Source organism: Elaeis guineensis, chromosome 10 (assembly GCF_000442705.2).
Source record: "Elaeis guineensis isolate ETL-2024a chromosome 10, EG11, whole genome shotgun sequence".
Taxonomy (NCBI): Eukaryota; Viridiplantae; Streptophyta; class Magnoliopsida; order Arecales; family Arecaceae; genus Elaeis; species Elaeis guineensis.
This window is the reverse complement of record NC_026002.2, coordinates 18,635,744-18,651,740: the sequence shown is the minus strand read 5'-3', so window position 1 is coordinate 18,651,740 and position 15,997 is coordinate 18,635,744. Positions and strand designations below refer to the sequence as shown.

At 41.4% G+C, this 15,997-nt stretch overlaps 1 protein-coding gene across 1 annotated transcript; it reads left to right on the top strand.

The window, feature by feature from the left end:
* Positions 1 to 12,030: 12,030 nt before the first annotated feature.
* On the top strand, positions 12,031 to 15,995 carry LOC105052870 (3-hydroxy-3-methylglutaryl-coenzyme A reductase 3). Its single transcript, XM_010933847.4, is given in 5 exon segments — positions 12,031 to 12,499; positions 12,501 to 13,057; positions 13,703 to 13,884; positions 14,848 to 15,194; positions 15,728 to 15,995. Coding segments are annotated over 5 exon segments (1,719 nt in total). The 5' UTR covers positions 12,031 to 12,106; the 3' UTR covers positions 15,968 to 15,995.
* Positions 15,996 to 15,997: the final 2 nt, after the last annotated feature.

The window sequence follows — 15,997 nt, the reverse complement described above, 5'->3', positions numbered from 1 at the left end:
TTGAGTTCCATAAAATTCAAAAGAAAATGATAGACAGACTTTTTTATGTTTGAAATTTATGGTCGTGGTGCTGCCGCCAATAGATCATATTTTCCTTTTCCCCTTCTTGCCTTCCTGGCGTTTGTTCAAGTTAGACCATCAACCCTGAACCGATTTGAATAGATCAAGCCTTTGATGCAATCAAAATTGAGGGAGAGGGATGGGGAAAAAAAAAGAGAAAAGAAGATTTGAGATCGGATCTGAACTTAAATATAAGATTTTTTTGAGTCAAACTCAGACATATAATTGATCCAACTTAGATCCGACCTAAGTTTGAGCTCTGATGCCGCCTCAAAAGATGCCTGAACTTAGACTCGGACCTTGTCCGAACTTAGATTTGATATAGAGCTTGAACTTAAATACTTATTTATAAACTACTTAAAAACTAGAAATATCATTTCTAATTATATTATTAATTTACTTTCTTGGTAAACATATTTCTGATCATCAAATGGCTGCTAATGTGAAGTTATAGCATTTCATCAAAAAAAAAGAGAAGCTACATTATGAAAGAATGAAAGATTATGCTTCAACCAGGTTTGGCTAGTTTAATTTTTAGCCCAATGGATAATCTGGATTAGTTCAATTGGATTCAGGTCAAGCCTAGGCCTAACTCTGCTAGGATTAGGACCGAAATTTTTCAAAAATTTTGAGACCTGAGATTAATCTGAAGCCTGAAAAAAAAAAATTTAAACCAGGCTGGGATCAGTGAGTGGCCTAGCCTAGATCAATCTATTTCCAGCCCTAGCTGAAAAAGGATATAGCCAGATTTTGTCTTCCTTTTACCCCTGGGGAAGTGCTGATCTTCAGTGTAAAAAAATCAAGGAACCAAAAAAAGGTGGAAACAGAGGCCAAAAAAAAAAAAAAAGGCATAGAAACATGTGCATGGCTATTTGAGATCAAACTGTATCACTGGTATCCCGACCATAAAGGAATCAGAATCATTCGGATATACATGTGTTACTTTTCTCCATCCAAGATCACCATGTGACCCCTGTAAGATGCCAACTCCTAAGATTTTGGATTCATGTCCATGTCAGATTTTAAAACCATTCCACTTGCCAAGCGACTTGAGATCTACACCTTGTTTCAATGCATTTGGTCGTGAATCACGTTCTATCCTAGATGCATATGCTGCTACTCCTTTTTCCCCATCTTTTTGGTACATAGGCTACTGCCCTTCAGCAGAATTTCTAATCCACACATGCTGCTAGATATTTGCTTATATACACTTAGATTTGCTGAGTAATTTCATGCAATATAGGTGATTGGTTTGTGTTGCTGCTGAACTCCCAAGGCCAAACTGAAGCCGATAGGGCCGAGGTGAGTCTAAGATTAGTTAAGCTGCCCCATTTAGTTGATTGCTGATCTTTGAAATGAAGTCCTGTTATCCGAGTGTTTCTGGTAGGGGATCCTTCATCGTTCAAATCAGTTGAAAATTCAAAAAATGATGGAAGAAAGAAAGAGAAATGAGAAAGCAAATGCTATAAAATAAGAATCGAGAGACTTATCTAGGGGTTCCCTACCTTCCCATATTTATAGAGGGAGATCAGTAGCCATTCTTGCGATGAGCGGGACATATAGTAATTGCATAGCAATGACTAGTTCGTAGTTTAAGTGGGCCATAACAGCTACCCACATGCTCTTATGGTTACAACCACTTGAATCATGTGATAATAGTTGTAGACATAACCACCGTCGACATTTTTGGACCGGCGTAATCATGCCTTTAGATTGTCTATGCTCGAGATGATGAGATTGGGTATGCCGAGCTAACTTCATCTCGGACAATACTGTTGGAGCAACTTCTTCAGATTGTGAATGTCAGGAAACAACTAAGATTAGATTGTGGAGGTCCTTGAAGGCCAACAATACAGCAACACAAAAACATCCTTCAGGATTTTAGCACTATGTAGATCTCGTTGACAGAATTTTCTTCATCTTCCTAAACCCTTTCGCCTCTAAACCTAAAACCCTCCTTTACATATCTGGAAGAACTCTTCATGAAGGCTCCAAACATCAGAAGAAAGGGCGTATAACTCCTCTTGGGCAGCCAAGAGGGGGCGCAAAAAGGGGGGCTTGCACAAAGGAGGGTGCTAGAAACCCTAACGCCTCCTTTCTTTCCTTTTTGATATTGGCGGCCAAGAAACCCTAGGATTTCTTGCTGCTAGGGCATCGAGAAGACCACAGAGAGAGAGAGAGAAGAAGAGAGAGAAAGTTAAGAAAAAATGATTTAGTATTCATTCGCTTAATCGAGTCAGAATATAGTGTATCTTTATATATAGCATCATTATGACCCAATCCAAAAACTCTCCTGACTAATTCAATGTAAGATTGTGCTCACCCAAGCCCATGTACATTTATGACTTGATCCAATCTCATAATTTTGGATACAATTCTAATCCAAATACAAGTTAGCTACTCAAGGCCCAAATTCGAATCTCAAGATCCAAAAGACTAACAGCCTTTCACCTTAGGATCCAAACTAGCCCTAGAGACCGTATGATCACCTCATAAGCTTGAGACCTTGACCTTAGTCTTGATCACCTGAGCCTTCGGAGCACCATATGAGGCCCAACAATCTCTATCTTGATGCCCCAAAGCCTCAGCCAACTCTGTCCTATCCATCAAGTACATCAATGTCACACATTTTTGAAAACTGTCTCGTAAAGTACCTTCATTAGTACATCCACTGGATTCTTCTTAGTGTGGACCTTCACTAGCTCCACTTCGCCTTCATCTTTGTATGGTAGATAGAGTTCTAGGCAAGTAATAGTATACTCTAACTGTCATAGTGTACTCTGACGATCTCCTGTGTGAGGTCCATCTCCAATACCAAGCCCTTCAGCCATAGGCCTTCTTTACTGCCTCCGTAATACCGATGTACTCCACCTCAGTAGTGGATAAGGCCGTGATGGGCTGCAAGCACGATCTTCAAAAACAGGACCTCCAAATAGGTTAAATACAAAATCTATCGTTGACCATTAGATGTCCACGTCTCTACTGAAATCCACATCCACGAACCCTTCTATCAGTCCCTAAGCCTCCTTGGATATGTTGGAGAGTCCCTCAGCATCTCCTCACTGTCCGTAGCAGATATCGACTCCAATAGTACCCATCAAGTACCTGAAGATCTCCTTCAGTGCTCGCCAATGCTCCCTATCAGGTTGCACCATGAACTTGCTGACCTGGCTCACTGTGTGGGCAATATTTGACCTACAACATACAATGGTGTACACAAGGCTCTCCACACCAGAGGCATATGGCACTCTCTCCATCTCCTGAGCTTCCACCTCAGTTTATGGCGACATCATCTTCGAGAGTCTAAAGTGTCCGACAAGTGGTAGCTCCATCGATTTTGCTTCCTTCATCCCGAACCTCTCGAAGACCTTCTTGATGTAGCCTCCCTGAGATAAATACAGCATCTTTTTGGCTCAATCTTGAAGATTTTCATGCCTAAGATCTTCCTTGCAAGCCCCAAATCCTTCATCTCGAACTTCCAAGATAAGGTTGCCTTCAGTTCCCACACAACCTTCCTACTCTTAAATGTTATAAACATATCATGTACATACAAGAGTAGGAACACCCTAGACCCATCTCCAAAGATTTAACATAAACACAAGAGTCATACTAACATCTGAAAAGTTTGATGCTCCTCACATAAGAATCAAATCACTTGTACCATTACCTTGGTGACTGCTTCAGCTCGTACAGTGATTTCTGCAACAAATAAACTTTCTCTTCTGCTCTTGGCTCTCAGAACCCCAGTGGCTGCTCCATGTAAATGCTCTCCTCCAGATGCCCATGAAAGAACACCGTCTTGACATCCATCTGCTCCAGGTCTAAGTCCTGAGTTGCTACGATGCTTAGCAGTACCCTGATGGAAGTATGCTTAAAGACGGGAGAGAAAATCTTGCTGAAGTCGATGCCTTTCTTCTGAGAATATCCCTTAACCACTAGCCTCATCTTATACCTAATAGCTCCCTACTCCGAAGGCCCCTTCTTGCATTGGTAAATCCACTTGCAACCAATGGGTTCTTTCCCTGAGGCAACTGCACCAATTGTCATGTCTCATTCTTGTGGAGAGACTGCATCTCCTCGGATATTGTTTGGACCTATCTCTCTCTGTCCCGACTCTCTATAGCCTCCTCGTAGGTGTAAGGGTCCCCATTAGCTGTCACCAGGGCATATGATACTATCTCCTGAAGCCATATCCTTTCGGTTGCCTGACGTTCTTTTTGGACTTATGCAGTGCAACCCTGATATCCATCTTACGTCCAGCTTGCTCTTGTTGGACCTCCTGATTTTTTTCATCCATCCGAACTCTCTCCATTTATGGAGACACCTTTGGAGAGTGCTTCACCTGAATACTAAGTCCTTCCGATGCATCTGTAAGTAGCAAAATAGAATAGAAGTCACTTGTCCAGCATTATCCTGTTGGACCTTCTGCTGCTCCTATTGCTCCTCCATGCCATTTCACTTTTGAAGAACTGAAGTTTCATCGAAGGTGACATCCCTACTGATGACAACCTTCTTCTCTAAGAGATCTCATAGTCGTATCCCTTAACTTCTCACAGATATCCCAAGAACACCATCTTCTATGACCGACGTCCAATTTACTCCGCTCACCAGCACCGAGTGCACATATGCCTTGCACCCAAATACCCTTAGATGGCTCAGCCCAATCCTCCTTCCAGACTATTTCTCTCCTAGAATACCACCATTTAACTTTGTGTAAGGTGATCGATTCACTAGATAACAGACCACATTCACTGTATTAACCCAAAATGCCTTAGGAAGCCTTGCCTGCAGCCTCATGCACTATACCTTTTTCATAAGGGTTCTGTTGATCTTTTCGGCCACCCCAATTTGGTGAGGAGTCTCTCTCACTGAGAAGTGTCTTTTGATGCCACACTCTTCACAAAAAACTTGAAACTTCTTACTAGTGAATTCTCTATCATTGTCTAATCACAGACACTTCAAGCTCCGATCCGTTTTCTTCTCTACCTTGGCTTTCCACATCTTGAATTTGATGAAGATTTTGATTTCTCCTTTACGAAGTAGGCCCATACCTTCTTCGAGAAATCATCTATGAAGGTCAAGAAATATCTCATCCCATTTCTAGCTAAAATCGGAGCCGATCTCCATACATCAGTATGAACTAGTTCCAGTAGGATTGCACTGCGGCTGAACTACTAGCAAACTGCACTCTTCTCTATTTTTTCATCTAGCATGGCTCACACATCTATGAGATACCTCCATCCAGATCTAGAATCAGACCATACTTGCTCAGCTCCTTCATCTTATGATCTTCTATGTGGCCTAGGCGATAGTTCCACAACTGATGAACCCCTTGCTGGTCCTGTGCTGTTACTATATCAAATTCTCCAATCACCATAGATCCTTCTATCCTATAGAGGTTGTTCTCCATCCTTCTATCTCTTATCACTACCATGGCTCCATTTGAGATGTTCAACACTCCACTCCTGGCACAACTGTTTAAGTTGTAGCCACTCCGCTCTAGGTAACCCGATAATACGAGATTCTTTTTCAGATTTGGGACATACTTCATATTGGTGAGAGTCCGCACCATTCCATCAAACATCCTCATCCAAATACTCTCAATACCAACAACTCTATATGGGTGATCATCTCCAAGTATCACGCTCCCTCCATCCGTCTTGATGTATATAGCGAACCAAGACCGATTTGGGGTGTAGTGATGCAAACAGGTTAAATCCAACATCCATACATCTGTGTACTATCTGTAACCATCTGATACCACAAGAGGTCATTCTCAACCTCATTATCAGCCACCGCACTCAGCGTATTAGATCCTCCCTTATCTCCCTTCTTGTTCTTCCACTGCGGATAATCTCGTTTGAAGTATCCAATCTCGTTATACTTGTAGCACCTGGCTTCCTTCCTGCTCCTGCTCTTCTGAGACTTTGATTGTCCCCTTGATTTGCCTCTTTGCCTTTCTCTTTCTGATCTTTCCCTCACGGCCAAACCTTTTTGGGGAGCACCTTTCTTGGTCAACTTCTTCCGCTGCTCATTGGACATAGCACCGAGATCATGTCTTCATACTCCAGGATCTTCTTATCGTAAAGCAGCATCATCACCAATGGATCATAGAAAGGGGGCACGAGCATAGCAGTAGCAATGACTTATCTTTCTCCTCTATTTTCATCCTGATGTTCAGCAACTCGTTGCACATATAGTTGAATTTCTGGATGTGACCCAAGACATCTCTGCTTTCCTGCATCCGAAGGCTGTACAGTCTCTTTTTCAACATCAGCTTGTTGTACATATTTTTTTTATATACATGATGTACAACTTCAACTACAAACCTTTTGGGATCCTCTTTTCTAATACCGAATAAAGTGCCGCATCCATCAAACATTTTCTAATCATAGAACAAGTCATTTTTTTCTAGGGACATTTGCTGACGATCTATCATCCCTTCAGGCTTCTCCTCCAATGTCAGATCCAGATCTGCTTGAACCAGGAGATCTTATACCCGAACTTTCTATATGAAAAAATTTTCTTTCCCATCCAACTTCTCAGATTCAACCTTCATATTGCTTTCTATGGCTAGATCTAAACCAAAACACAACAAAACTTCAAGAGATTTGAGAAATACCTTGACAAGATCCTTGCTGAAATTTCAGCCTTTGAAGATCTTCAATTTCTGGAGTCTTCATCTTTCTCCATACAATCCGTGCTCTGATACCAATTGTTGAAGCAACTTTCCTAGGTTGTGGATGTCAAGAAACGATTAGGATCAGATCGTGGAGGTCCTTGAAGGCCAGCAACACAAAAATAGTCTTCAGGATTTCAGCATTATGTAGATCTCGTCGACAGGATTTTCTTCACCTCCAAACTTGAAATCCTCCTTTACAGATCTGGAAGAACTCTTCTTGAAGGCTCCTAATACGAGAAGAGAGGGCGTGGAACTCCTCTTGGGCAACCAAGAGGGGGCGCACAAAGGGAGGCTTGCACAAAAGGGGTGTTAGAAACCCTAGTGCCTCCTTTCTTTACTTTTTGGGATAGGCAGCCAAGAAACTCTAGGGTTTCCTGCTACTGGGGCATGAAAAATACCAAAGAGAAAGAGAGAGGAAGAGAGAGAAAATTAGGGAGAAAATGGTTTAGTATTCATTTGTTTAATCGAGTTAGAATACAGTATATTTTTATATACATGGTCAATGTGACCCAACCCAAAAACTCTCCTGGCTAACTCAATGTGAGATTATGCTCATTTAAACCCATATACACCAATGACTTGATCTAATCTCACAATCTTAACTTAATCCTAGCTCAAATATAAGTTAACCCCTCAAAGCCCAAAACTCCTAAATCTCAATATCTGAAAGGCTGACAGTCTTTCACTCTATGGCCCAAATTAGTCCTAGAAACTCCATGACCACCTCATGAGCTTTGGACTTTGGCCTTAGCTTTGATCTCTTGAGCCTTGGGAGCACCAAATGAGGCCCAACAAATACCAAAGGCAGTTGAAATATCTCCCACATTAGTTTGTATTTGTGGCCCTTAGCATTGTTTTTGTGTTAATTAGTTTCTTTCTACTTCTGTTTTCTACTATGCCTGAAGGGCCTTGGGTATGCAATGACTTCAACTTAAGCATGCAATCCATATACAGAGGATTGGATTATTCCCTGTCCAACTTCAGAACCAGGACAATGCTACCTTTTCAAATCAACATTTACGAAGAAAAGTATCGTGTGGACACTCCTTGCTCATGTGAAGTTATACCATCCATACATACTGGAATCTGTACGAAGAAAAGCAGATGTCCATGCACCGTTTACCAGCATAAAATATTGTTTATATGGAATCAAAATGGTCTACTCATCCCTGCTTTCAAATGAAAGGTTCGTCGAGATGTCACAAAATGATTGAGCTTAAAATGCTAGCTAGAGTGACATATACTCCAATATGCTACACATCTTTGAATTTTTTAGACTCAAATCATCTGAAAAGAATGACATTCGACAGCCTGATCTTAGCATTCTTTAATAACATATTGAAACGTAAAAACTTCTATAATTGAGACCCGGTGACCACCGAGCAGGTAATGTTCTGCATCACCACAACCAAAAACTTCCACGAAGCAATGGAAGGTAACCTGTCACGATTGTCGCTGTAAAATTTGAATGCTCCACTTCGAATTTGGATCAAAGATTGGGCCACAAAGGTATCAGTTCCTTGCACAGAGAGCACTGTGATATAACTTTCTTGTCCCTTAAGTAGAGCTCTCTTCTGACTTTACTGAATGCAATAGCATTCAGCCACTGATCTAACTGGCCACATCCTTTACATATACATATATTATATCCTTCAATTCTGACTTGATCATTGATGCATCACCTATACCAATTCCTTAATCTTTATTTCAAAGATCTAAATGGCATCACGTAGACTATCGGATATGACGGTGCAAATGCATATGTGGCCAAGTTGGTAAAAGCCTTTCATCATAGGTTCAGAGGGAAGGCCTTGCGAGTTTGAATAGCAGAACTAGTGTACAAAGCCTAACCTATCTATATCCTGTTTAAAATTATAGCAACTTCCATAACTAGGGATAAGACTTGTTTTCTTTTTGATGGAACACTAGTCCAACATGGGACTGGAACAAGGTTTTGTCTTATCTATATCCTGTTTTAATTTATGCTGTCCAATACCATCCATCTTATTGCCATGGGTGGAACCATCACCACCATTCTGCCACTACCTTCACCATAACTCCTCACATGGTCTTGCCTTACAAACTGGTGTCACTAGGATTTTAATAGCTTGATATGGTGGTGGTTGGAAGATGGGAATGAACTTGGAATGATGGGTCCATTTTTTTTCATTCTGCCCCTCAATCTTACCTATACAAAACTCTCTCTCTCTCTCTCTCTTCTGACAAATGGAAGAGCAAACCTCCATCAGAGTTCATCAGGGAAATATAGGTTACAAAGAGTCCAACATGCTCAAGTATATGAGGTGTATGCAATATGCACACCAACTATTTTGTGATGTCACTCATTTACTATGCTTTGGGTGACCCACAAGTTTCATACTTCTGACCAAGTTGTTGATAGCTCCCTCAGATGGGATAGTTAGCTATTACAGACATAATCTTTCTGCTAAGTACCAAATCTTATAAATGCATTGCACATATAATAATGGCAGCATGTGCTATTATGTCCTACAGAACCCATAAATGCATCTTACCAGAACTTGTCCAACAACACTAGATCTGTCAATTATCAAAACCATGGCCAATAATGCACATAAACTCATCAATTAAACTAGCAACGAATTTGCCAAGTGCGATGCTTGATACACAGAGTAAACTTTGGGGATCATGCATCATTATTCTTCATCTAAATTGCATGTTCGGCCATACCTTACATGATACATGTCATGTTGGGAACTTGCATTTTATACAATAACAATAGGATCCAAACGAACGAGGAAAGTATCATGGAAAAGCTTACAAACATGGGACTCCAAGAAGCCAGCTTTTTGCATAAACTAATTTATTGCGCTCCTTATTAAGCAATTGTTAATAAATATGTTACTAGCTTGCATGTATTGCGCATGTTCTGCTTTAGTCATCATGAATTTTAATCCTACAATTTTTCTTTAATTGTAGTTTGTTTGAGATGTGATGATTGACTATCCATCAAATAAATTCTCAATTGCTAGTTGACAAATCTAATTAATGGTTATTGCATGCATGAATGGGTCAAGTTGTGTCATTTCAAATTTGACACCTCTTAAATGTCCAAGCTAATACCTTTACCAAAAAGGATGTTCAACCAACATAGTCTGTTTAATAATCCCTGAGTAGGCCTTGACAGCACCATATATCTACAGATGGGTAACCACATTATCCAAGATAAGGATGGCAGTGATGAAAGTGGCATCGATAGATTGGGACTATATATAGGGGACTGGGAAATTAACTTCTATTACTAAGACCATTAATTCTCGTTCCTGCATTCTCTTTATAATGATTTCTTTTACAAAATTGCTACAAGCAGTGTAGATTAATAAAATTATATTGACTGTATTGATAGGCACACATATCCTACCATGACGGAGCTCATCCATTGAGACTTGTTTAGCTCAGTTTTGCAATATAAAAATGGTCTCCCTTTGAGTAGAATAACTTTTAATGCTGGACTTCGAGACCCATGCATGACAGAAATCATTAATTTAGTAAGATATTACCACAACCACAATCCAACGTACGTGAATGTTAGAGTCCAGCATTATTTTGCTCTTAATATATAATAGTTGCTTTAAATCATGGACACGGGGTTGGTCAAGAAATTAAGCAATTTGATGTGCTTTGATAAGGAGAGACGTATTTTGTTTCCCTATTTCCCTTTTCCCGTGAGAGGGAAAGGAGGGCTGCATTCAGAGACGTAAGAGAACTGACAAGCTTTACCTTGTTTCATTGGCATCTCTTTTAATTTGTGAGAGATCCAGGGTTAAAACATTAGCAATGTTGACCCCACCATATTTCCCAACAAGAGTGGTATGAAGAAAGAGAAGAAGTAAAAGAAAAAGGAAAAGGGTCTACCAAGAATGATGTTTCACTCTATAGGAAACTTTCTTGTTTTCACAATGAAGCAGATCAAATTAAACCTCATCAATACATCCTTATAAATATGGTTTAAAAAAAAAAACCGTAAAGTTTATATATTAGCAAAAGATGCTGGTTATTGCATAGGATAAGAAAATTAAATCATTGGCCCAAGTATATTACTTTTTTATTTTTTTATTTTTTTGGAAAATGCGTTATATGAACAAATGGAATGAAGGTATCATTATTATAATGACAACTTAAATAGCATTTGGATGAAATGCATCCAGTAAGCCATGATTAGATATTAACCAACTCCATCTCCAAATCTGCACTTGGCCACAAGACTCAAATCATATAGCTTTTAGGCAAGTTCTAAAGTTTAAAATGATTATTTCATCTGGAGTATTGTGACAAAATATATTTTCTTTCCCCTGTATAAAGATGCACTGAGGTTTCAAACAAGTCAATCGAGCCACCAATGCTCTTACCAAAAAAAAAAAAAAGGAGCTACTAGGTAAGAACTACTCTTTTTCTCAAATGGAATGCTTTAAAGATGTTTGGATGGATTGTATAAATGTAATTTTTTATAAAATTAATATTATATATTAAAAATATTGCTTTAGAATTATTAAAAATTGACATGTTTATGTTACATAAGATTTATGATCTTTGAGTTAATGATAAAAAAGAATTGTAGGATAACAAACATATCTTATGTAACTAAATCAAATGCACCGCCAATGTCAAAAAAAAATAAAAGTCTAGCAATAACTTTGGCACTAGGTCATACAATTCCAGCTTGGAACCATCCTAAAGTAAGCCCACCGTCAATCAGTGTAATGCAATAAAAGTATGGTGGGGGCCCATTAAAGGAATCCTTTTCATCTGGCTCCATCTTTGAGACCTAAATCCAATGCTCTACCTTGATGCAAAGCTAGGCTAAAAATTTAATCCCAATCTTAGGAATTGCTTCCATAATTATTTTACATGAATAATCTTTCACCATTTTATATGAAATAATTATCTATATTTACCATATTTTTTGGAGAACAATTGTAAGTCTAGCTTTAGTTCAAGAGGGAAACTAACTCATCTCCAACCTAATTCAAACCAGAAGGAACTCAACAAGCAATTAAATGACCAACTACCCCCTTTCTTTTTTGATAGGATTCCCCATAATTTAATGGCATGAGTAATTGAACATGGCAGACACTTCCCTTTGCGTTTTGCAATCCAAATTCCAAGTGTCCAAACTCCTCCAGCTTTCCAACATGGACATTCCTTTTTCCCCAGCCATTGATAACAACGCGGAAACGAAACCTGTAACCCACCGGTGGTGACCGTAGCCTTCCACTCCAGACTCCACCTATTAAACACCCGGCCGCCCATTCCTGGCTACCCGCGTTGCAAGGACCCAACGCGGTGCCGTCCTGTCCCTCTCTCGCTCCCCGCTCCGCCTCTCCAATGGACGTCCGCCGGAGGTTCCCTAAGAGCGCCGCCGCCAGCCCGTCGGAGGTCGCATCCGTCGGTGGCGCCGCCCAGGTCCAGGCATCGGACGCCCTCCCGCTCCCTATCCGGCACACGAATCTCCTCTTCTCCGCCATCTTCGCCGCCTCCCTCGTCTTCCTGATGCGGCGGTGGCGCGAGAAGATCCGCACGTCGACGCCGCTCCACGTCGTCGGTCTTTCCGAGCTCCTCGCCATCGTCGGCCTGGTCGCCTCCCTTATCTACCTCATCTCCTTCTTCGGTATCACCTTCGTCCAGTCCATCGTCTCCTCCCACGACGAGGACGACTTCCTCCTCACCCACGCCCCCGCCGCCGCCCCCCAGCCGCGGCCCCCCAGCCGCGGCCCCAACCCCCGCACCCGCCCCCGCCCCCCGCCCCCTTCTCTGCGACGCCGCCCCTTCCCCTGGGAAAATGCCGGCCGTCACCGAGGAGGACGAGGAGATCATCTTCTCCGTTGTCGCGGGCAAGACTCCGTCCTACATTCTCGAATCCAAGCTCGGAGACTGCAGCCGTGCCGCCGGGATCCGGCGGGAGGTGCTCAGGAGGATGACCGGAAGATCCCTGGAAGGGCTCCCGCTCGATGGATTCGACTACGGGTCGATTCTAGGTCAGTGCTGCGAGCTCCCGGTCGGCTACGTCCAGTTGCCGGTGGGGATCGCCGGGCCGCTGGTGCTGGACGGAAGGCAGTATTACGTGCCGATGGCCACCACCGAGGGGTGCCTCGTGGCAAGCACCAACAGGGGGTGCAAGGCCATTGCGGAGTCCGGCGGCGCCGATAGCGTGGTTCTGAGGGACGGGATGACGCGGGCGCCGGCGGTGAGGCTGCCGTCGGCCAGGAGGGCCGCAGAGCTCAAGGCCTTCTTGGAAGAGCCGAGCAATTTCGAGACTCTCTCTGTGGTGTTCAACAGGTAGACCTTTTGTCCATTTCTTTGTTTGTTTGGATGCCAGTTTTGAATTCTTTTGCCACTCAAGGTTGGATCTTGCCTGGAGAGTCGTTGGAGTTTTTGTTTGTCATAGCTTAAGAGATCGGCTTTATTTTTTCAGTGTCGGTTTCTTTGTTATTTTTAAAGTGCCTGAGTATTGTATTGGGGGACGTCTGAGTTCTGTTCGTCGATGGGCTTCTGTGGTATTCTTGTCGTGCTTTTTTTTTGTTGTCTGTTTTATAATCGAGACTGGTCTTCTCCTTGCTCCTTAACAATTTTCTATTGGTTCTTTGTTTTATTACAATCTTTTTTATATGAGTTGTAGAATCACTTTAATATGTTTGTACTTTCTGTTGATGGTCGTATGCTTTCATGTAATTTATTGTTAGTTTTTCATGGTTTCCATGATGGTTGGCTTAAGATTTTCATGTTCGTGGAGTATTTTCTTGTCGTTCTTTACTGTGCAAGTTGATGTTGCAGAACGGCTCGTCCCTCTCGTTTCACACCATCTGTTTGATATATGAATTTGAAAAAAAAAAAAAAACACTTTAGTAGTAATTTTCCTCTCATACAAGCTGATTCATGCGTTGCAGAGGTTAAAATCTCCATTTTTCCCTATAATATTTGCAGGTCCAGCAGATTTGCGCGGCTCCAGGGGATCCAATGTGCGCTTGCTGGGAGGAACCTCTACATGAGATTTAGTTGCAGCACCGGAGATGCGATGGGGATGAACATGGTGTCAAAGGGTGTCCAGAACGTCTTGGATTATCTGCAGGGTGACTTCCCAGACATGGACATGATCAGCATATCTGGTTGGATTTTTGCCGACTAAGATCTCACTTTGTCCACTTTTTTTGGTCCAAGTTTTTTTTAGTTTGAATTAGCAACAGATAAAGAACTTAATGGTGAACTCCAAATCAATATCATACAGGATGGAGAATCATGGTTTTTAGAGAATTTGCTTCAGATATTTTCTCTATATTACTGATGATGATACCTGACTGTTCTTATAGCAAGGCACTCTACGCTTTTTCACTTTCTACAATTCATATGTGATCAATTAATTGAAAGGGAGAAAGCAAGATCAAGAAAACCTCATGTGATGGGTAGAATTCTCTGTTTATGCTCATGTTTATCCTTTATTATCTCTCTGCTTTTATGTAACTTTATGTGCAGTGCTGAGATGTAACGTTTCAAAATTTTCCCTCTATGTCATTGGAACTTTGTTGTCGATCTCTAGTTGCTTTCCTACATTTTACTGCTAGCGTCCATGACAAAACTCTTTTAGTGATTTGGTGAGATCTTCTCATGGTAATCATGGCACGGGGTCTAGGCTTGTAGAAGTAGATCATCAATGTCATGTTGAGATTGCAACAGTATTTTGTTGGTATATCTTTGTATCATGGTTCTCGTATCCGACCACTAACATTGAGATCCAGGAGATTTTAGTCCAACTATCAAGGATCTGTTTGTGTGCATATCATTAAAATTATTTTGTCGATATCCATTCATGTCATGGTTCTCAACATATTCCACCATGCACCTTGAAATTTAGGAGATATTAGTTTACCAGTTAGGTGACTCTAAATGTCTGTGGTTCACTTACACGGTTCTGCTCATGGGAATGGTATTTAATATGGAAGTTTATGAGGAAAAAACCCAGCTAGTGTCAAATGAAGTAACTTTCTACTATCAGTAGCAAACTTTAAATGTGAAATGCCTATTTTTATTTTTGCCTTTCTGTTGGATCTCATGCTTCTCTTGGCACTGACCAGGTAATTTCTGTTCCGACAAAAAGCCAGCTGCTGTGAATTGGATTGAAGGACGGGGCAAATCAGTAGTTTGTGAGGCAACCATCAAGGAGGATGTGGTGAAGAAAGTTCTCAAGACCACTGTGTCAGCACTTGTGGAACTCAACATGATCAAGAACCTCGCTGGATCTGCTGTGGCTGGGGCTCTCGGGGGGTTTAATGCTCATGCTAGCAACATCGTGTCTGCTATCTTCATAGCCACAGGCCAAGATCCTGCACAGAATGTGGAGAGTTCTCACTGTATCACCATGATGGAACCTGTGAATGATGGAAAGGATCTTCACGTCTCCGTGACCATGCCATCCATCGAGGTAATTATGATATCCTGTTCTTTGTTTCTTACATTGATCAACCTGTTGCAGTTATCTCGTGTCCTTGCAAGTTGCTTCGAATTCCACCATTATTGGCAGTGTTTTTGTTTACCAAAAAATCACTCTCTTTTCACGTATTAGACATGATAAATTTTTACAGGCTTCTGCTATGTTACAAGTTCTTAATTTCTATGGTGTTTATTGACAAGACAACTTGAATTTAGGATTCACAACCATCGATCATGCAGCAATTTAATCTTCTCGTTCTCTATCCTATCTTTATCATTCTTCCTATTTGGGAACGTTATCATTTTTAAACCTCTTTTGGTTTGTGGCTTTATATGTCATGTTTTTGAATCGTATAGGTTCTTCTGTTTCTATTGGGTTTGGTTGGGAGTAGATCTTCTAGTTCATCTAAAATTACTGGTTCATTGCTTCTGTACACAACTCCATCTGTGTCTCCATTTATACATAAAGTTCTTTCTGATGGTAAGTTATAGATAAAAGATCGATGGTGTTTTGTTCTCATACAGGTTGGTACAGTTGGGGGTGGGACTCAGCTGGCCTCTCAGGCGGCCTGCTTGGACCTACTTGGCGTCAAGGGTGCGAGCTTGGAATCACCTGGGGCAAATGCTAGGCTTCTGGCCACCATTGTAGCAGGTGCTGTTCTAGCTGGAGAGCTCTCTCTTCTGTCGGCTCTCGCTGCTGGCCAGCTTGTGAAGAGCCACATGAAGTACAACAGATCCAGCAAAGATATATCCAAGGCTGCCTAATAAATGGACCTTCAGGATAGATTCTCCCGG